Here is a 6,985-nt window from a genome sequence, read left to right on the forward strand (position 1 = left end):
TGGGTAATATTATTGCAAGCCTGTTTACAATTCTGTATTACCACTCCCAGAATGTGGACATATGTGGGCAAAGAATATTAATTATTATAATTATATATAATAGGGGAAGACTGGGTTTGGTTGTAACACTTTTTGCTTCTGAACCTTTATCTCACTGAATTCTTGAGCTAGTGTCAGGAACAGCACGTGACCACCTACTTAGTCCTTGCACCTGCCGCTCATTATCTCCCATAGCCACGTGTACTTAAGCCTTCCCCTCTCACCACCGGGTTGCGAAGTATTGTTGGCATGCCACTGACTAAGCGTTATCTCCTTGTGATTGCTCTCCTGTGTTCTGACCTCTGCTCTCGTTCCAGACTTCGTTCCCAGCCTAGCCCTCTTGTATCTCCAGTCATCTGTCTACCCGGCGTGAACTCGGACCGTCTCGACCTCGGCTATTACACACATACACCGCACACACTCCACAGTGTTGCTCGTCTACACGAGTACTCCGCATTCACTTCAAAAAATAAACAGAAAACGAAAATCCGCAATTGGATCCCTGTCTTCCTTGTGGGAACGTTACAGCTAGACTTCTCAAACTTTTATACAAAGTACACACATTTGTTTACTACAAATGGCACCAATTCAAAACTCAATTCAAATATCACAATAGACAAAAGAAGCAACAACAGAGGCCACACCATGCAATATGCTTCAAAAAGAGGTTTTTGAAATAAAATAATGAAAGAACAATCCAGAACAATGTCTCTCTCTCTGTGACTGACCATAACTCATATCCACTTTCTGTTTTGTTTGAGTGTGTGTAAATTAGTGTACTAGAACAAACTTATTCAAAAATATGTATGTACCTGTGTAAAGAACATGAATGTCAAATAATAAACAATGTCAATGTGTGTGTGTGTTATATGGCAGATACCATGTGCCTTCGCAACTGATCTGACTGACTTGCCCTTCTTTGTGACCTCATCAGATGCTTTAAGAAAAAACATTTGTCTTTCATGTCAGTCTTTCTTTTACACTGCCTAGGCATTCTGTAAAATTATTAAATTCAATAATGTTTTCTTAGTTGTATGTAAGGTGATGGTTGTAACACTTATAAAAGCTGTGTTACAACCCACCCCACCCCTGTCAGCCATTGTTTAGCTAGCTGTTTTAGCAAGGTGATTTGAACTTAACAGGGCAAAATGCATCACAATTTACCTACTACAATTAATGTAATAGTTCAATGTAATATAATTCTTATACTATTGCAGATAAACCATAAGTACTAAACTAAAAACTCTTTCACCTCATTTTTTTCTCTATGGAATCTGCATGTGTCTGTTTCCATCCTTGATATTCACCATGTGTGATCAGGGAGTAATTGGGTAAATACCAGAACGATCATATGACTCATATCTGATCCATGATCGGTGGAATTGATGGTGTTACAACTCTCCCTATGTTACAACAATACCCGGTCTCCCCATACAGTATATTATATTCTCCTTTCTTACACGTCAACATGCAGGTGTCTTGACCCTCCATCATCCAGGACACATGGGAGACAAGCATCCAGACTTTTCTCTGTCCTGGCTCCAAGGTGGTGGAATGAACTTCCCTTGTGTGTCCGAACATCGGAGTCACTTGCTGTCTTCAGACGCCGACTGAAGACCCACCTCTTTCAAGTGCACTTTGCATAATTATGCTTCGTCTATTGTGCTTTCATGTCTCTTTCCTCAGGTGTTTGTTACAGGTATTGTTTACTGTCTTTTTCCTCAGGTGATGTGTATGTTCTAGTGCTGTCAATTCCAGATGCCGCGATTAAAAGTCCTGACCAGGATTTTGCTCAAGCTTGCTAGATTTTCTAATTAGCAAGCCAGGTAAAATTAGTGGAATCAATACAATCCAGGAAGCCAGAGCAAAATCCTGGTGAGGACTTTTAATCGCGGCACCTGGAATTGACAGCACTAGTATGTTCAGGTATAATTGTTAGGTATCATTTGACTTTCGTCTAGTGGTTTTTCCAGCTTCGAGTACCTTGTGTTCAGGACTATCTATTCTACCTTGGAGATTCCAAGCAACTACATAGCACTTTTGTAAGTCGCTCTGGATAAGAGCGTCTGCTAAATGCCATAAATGTAAATGTAAAACGCGCACACACACACAAGCTGAGATGCTGAAAAAGAAACCGTACAGCAGTGGATACAAAGTTGTACAGATCATATACATTATAGAACACAACATGAAATACATTCTAGGCTGCCCAACAAAGCACAGCACGTGGGAAAATTAACAGGACAGAAATAGCTTTAATCTAATTATTGTGCAAACACATTCCTAAGGAAAAAACTCTTTGGGTGAAAGTGTGGGTGGCTCTTAAAAGAGCCTTTGGGTTGGTTAAGTCGCACTATTCGGCCATTTACTTGGAGCTGGTGTACTTGGTGACGGCCTTTGTGCCCTCAGACACGGCGTGTTTGGCCAGTTCACCGGGAAGCAGCAGGCGCACGGCGGTCTGAATCTCCCTGGAGGTGATGGTAGAGCGCTTGTTGTAGTGGGCGAGACGAGAAGCCTCACCAGCGATGCGCTCGAAAATGTCATTGACGAAAGAATTCATGATTCCCATCGCCTTGGAAGAGATACCGGTGTCGGGGTGGACCTGCTTCAGGACTTTGTACACGTAGATAGCGTAGCTCTCCTTCCTGGTCTTTCTGCGCTTCTTGCCTCCTTTACTGGCCGTCTTGGTCACGGCTTTCTTAGATCCCTTCTTCGGGGCGGACTTTGCTGGCTCAGGCATGATGCTCGTAGATGAGTGAAACGCCGTTGAATGAACAAAAACTCTCCAGCACCTCCTACATTAAGAGTTTGGTATTCTAATTAGGTCACGCCCTCCCTCCGCGGTCATGACTACGCATCATTGGTCAAAAACAAGCCCTCCTCTGACAGGACCTCCTATCGTGGCTCCGCCACCCCACTGTGCCGTAGCGTTTACCTCTTAATCCCGCCCAGCCATTTCTGCCTTCAACTTTCAAACGAAAACTATGATAGAACATCAAAATCTGTTTAGTTCTGCTTGCGCAAGGAATTTCTAGCTTTTCATTTTATTAGACTAAAATTCTTTGGATGTGGTTCTAAACTAGCTAGGTCATAACTTTGATTATCATTACAAAAAAAAAATCTTTATTTGTATAGTATCTTTCATAGATACATGAAACTCAAAGTGCTTTACAAAATAAATAAAAAACATTTTAAAAAACCTAAAGAAAAAAAGGAAACAAACATAATAAAATAATATAAAAATGACAATTTATTAAAATAGACAGAGTAATGTAATAAAGTAAATAAGACAACTTAAAATAATTGGAACAGACATAGAATGTTAAATAATGTCATAACGTCATAAAATTATTTACCATTAGTTTCAATAATGCAGTTTCATTGCATTATTTCGTCATAAAGCGTCTCCATTCATTTAATATGTCCATTTATTTAAATGTTTTAGGATTCAGAGACTACAAAGGGCATTTTAAAACTGTTGTAGTACACGGCAACGTCGGACATTCTGTGTGATAAATGGTGTAGAAATTATCTGGGGGTTCATGTAACAGAGTTCATGTAGCCTATAAAATGAAATGGTATAAAGCGTATGCTGTTTTAATATTGTAATGTTTGACATTATGGATTTTGCAATGATTGTGTATTGACCCTTCCATAATTTTAATAAAAGTACCTTCAAAAAGCAAAGTCGGACAAAACGTTCTCTGTGCGCGTTTAAGTAATTGACGCTTGTGGTTACCAGTAAACGCATGAAACAGCTCTTTAAATGAGTATATGGGTGGCTCTTAAAAGAGCCGTTGGTTTCGTGTCGAGTTGAGCGTTTAACCTCCGAATCCGTACAGAGTGCGTCCCTGGCGTTTCAGAGCATAAACCACATCCATAGCGGTGACGGTCTTTCTCTTGGCGTGTTCGGTGTAGGTAACCGCGTCCCTGATAACGTTCTCCAGGAACACTTTGAGCACACCACGGGTCTCCTCGTAAATCAGACCGGAGATACGCTTGACACCGCCACGACGAGCCAGACGGCGAATTGCGGGTTTAGTAATGCCCTGGATGTTGTCACGGAGAACCTTGCGATGACGCTTAGCGCCTCCTTTCCCAAGACCTTTACCACCCTTACTGAATCTTTATTATTGATTTTCAACAGCTATTCAAAAAAAAAAACATGTGGGAATATACACCAATAAACAAAATACACACATACATCCTTTTTTTTTTTTTTCCTTTACATTCAATTACTCACTATCAAAAATCCAAAATGTCCCATGGCAGTGTGTTAATTGTCCTTCTATCGACCGTCCGTTGTCTCCTCAATTCGATTTTTATCTGTTTAAAAACCGTCTCAGCAGAGATATGGCACTGGTTTATTATCATTTTGCATCTTGTTTTCCAAATTTTATTGTTTATTATGCAGATTGTTAGCCAAAACAGGTTGTGAACTTTTTTTGGAAGTGTTTCTATGAATATGCCATGCATGACAGCTTTTTCGTTTATGGTAATATTAAGCCCGATTTCTTTCATGTATTGCCATATCTCTGCTGAGCGGGGACAATATAGCAAAAGGTGCTCAACAGTCTCATCGTTGTTACATCCATTTATAGGGCACAGTTTGGTGGTAACATAGCAACTCCATTTCACAACGCACCTGACTGATAATCTACCCACACCAATCAACCACATTACGTCTCTCATATTTTCTGAGAGATCTTTACATCTGAGGTTTTTTATCCCTACATCCATTTCGTTAGGTGTAAGGTATTTAAAACAAAAATAACCCCGTATTCTTTTGCTATAATTTTGTTATAGATTACTTTGTTTGTCATATTTAGCCAGTCTATGTTGGTTTAAGAGTGTTTTGATATAAAGTCACCATATAAAAGCTTAAAATCAGGTATTTTGTGTCTCCCTCTCCCTCGTTTTTTAGTCCAGTCTTTTCTGTCACCTACCCAATCTGCGCGTCTATCTATAGCCTGTGCCACATTTTTACAAAAGGCTATCGTTAATTTGTTTCCCATTTCCATTGCGTTTACCACCCTTACCTCTTCCAGACATCGCTAAACAACGGAAAAGAGAAACAATAAAGCTGCAACACCCAGCGCGCCTCTGTTATACTTCTCTACAGGACCTCTTTGAAGACACTGGCGCACTGGAGGAGGCGGAGCTAAATGCCACGTTCCTCCAAAGCCTCCAGCACCACATTTAGACCAACTGGAACAAGGACTCCACGCTAAGTCACAAAAAGTACAATTTTACAATTTGAGATAGTTTAGGCAAGCACAACAAGCAGCAAATAAAAGGGAAAAGAGAAAGCAAAGAAAGACAGCAACAGCCAGCCTACAACTCTTTCTGTTACTACTACTGCTAATAACAAGAATAAGACTTGGCATAGAAGTACACTATATTGCCAAAAGTATTCACTCACCCATCCAAATGATCAGGATGAGGTATTTCAATCACTTCCTTGGCCACAGGGGTATAAAATTAAGCACCTTTGCATGCAGACTGTTTTTACAAAGTATTTGTGAAATAATGGGTTGTTCAATTAATCCAGCATGAAATTGTAATAGGATGCCACCTGTGCAACAAATCCAGTCCTGAAATGTCCTTGCTCCAAAATATTCTGCAGTCAACTGTCAGCTGTATTATAAGAAGATTGAAGTGTTTGTGAACCACAGCAACTCAGTCACTAAGTAGTAGGCCAGGTAAACTGATGGAGCAGGTTCAGCGGATGCTGAAGCACATTGTGTAAAGAGGACATCCAAAATGCATGTGGCCTTCAGATTAACTCAAGAACAGTGTGCAGAGACCTTCATGGAATGGGGTTCCATGGCTGAGCAGCTGCATCCAAGCCATACATCACCAAGTGCAATGCAAAGCATCAGATGCAGTGGTGTAAAGCACTCCACCTCTGTACTCAAAAGCAGTCGAGGCGTGTTCTCTGGAGTGACAAATCACGTTTCTCTATCACGTTTCTGGCAATCTTATGGACCAGGCCTTCTGCTCCAACATCAGTATATGACCTCACAAGTGCGCTTCTGGAAGAATGATCAAAATCTCCATGAACACACTCCTAAACTTTGTGCACAGCCTTCCCAGAAGAGTTGAAGCTGTTCTAGATGCAAAGTGTGGACCAACGTCAAATTGAACCCTATGGATTAGGAATGAGATGTCACTTAAGCTCATATGCGAGTCAAGGAAGGTGAGCGAATACTTTTGGCAATATAGTGTAGATCCTCAGCACTGGGAACTAGAGTTTCAAACATCTACGTTAGAGGAGTCCTGCTGTAAAATGGAGAAATATGCACTCTTTCTTTAAAATGAGAAGTCTGAAACCTGTTCCTCAGGGCAACCTGAACACAGCTCAGGAAAATTATTTTATAATAATAAATATTATTATTATTAGAGGGCTTGAAAAGTCTTATTTTGTTATGCCTCATACTTCTTCTTATTATAGGACTTTTGCTATGTTTGTGCTATATATAGGACTTTTTTGAGTTGACAGCATTTGTAATTGTTTATGAATTTAAACATTCTTAAAGCCCCATAGAAATTAATGGCGAAATTTTCAGAATTTAAAATTATAACTGCCAGTTAGAGTGTGCTGTAGTGAAAAATGATCAAAAATCTCCTGGATAAACTGCTGTAAAATTTTTAAGCATTTACCTAGAAGCTCCATTTAAATTTTACATAGGAGAGAAACTTGTCCTTTCCGGCAGTCCTAAATATCTATCATTTGAATAATTACTTTTTAAAGTTATGACCATTTGTTTGGCCCTATGCACCACAAATTGCCCCATGGGCTCTCATGTAAACTTATCAAAATAAGAGTTAAGCTTTTTCTCAATTTGCCTCGGTGTTTAACTTGTCATAAATCAGACAATACATACATACATCTCTCTCATACACACTCCACACAGACACACACATACCTACATCTCTCTCATAC

At 39.9% G+C, this 6,985-nt stretch overlaps 1 protein-coding gene across 1 annotated transcript; it reads right to left on the reverse strand.

Annotated features, from left to right (window-relative positions):
- Positions 1-2,387: 2,387 nt before the first annotated feature.
- On the reverse strand, positions 2,388-2,809 carry LOC143480892 (histone H2B 1/2). Its single transcript, XM_076978761.1, has one exon. The coding sequence runs from the start codon at positions 2,777-2,779 to the stop codon at positions 2,405-2,407; it is 375 nt and encodes a 124-aa protein (XP_076834876.1). The 5' UTR covers positions 2,780-2,809; the 3' UTR covers positions 2,388-2,404.
- Between the last annotated feature and the right edge of the window lie 4,176 nt (positions 2,810-6,985).

This window comes from Brachyhypopomus gauderio, chromosome 17 (genome assembly GCF_052324685.1).
Source record: "Brachyhypopomus gauderio isolate BG-103 chromosome 17, BGAUD_0.2, whole genome shotgun sequence".
Classification (NCBI taxonomy): domain Eukaryota; kingdom Metazoa; phylum Chordata; class Actinopteri; order Gymnotiformes; family Hypopomidae; genus Brachyhypopomus; species Brachyhypopomus gauderio.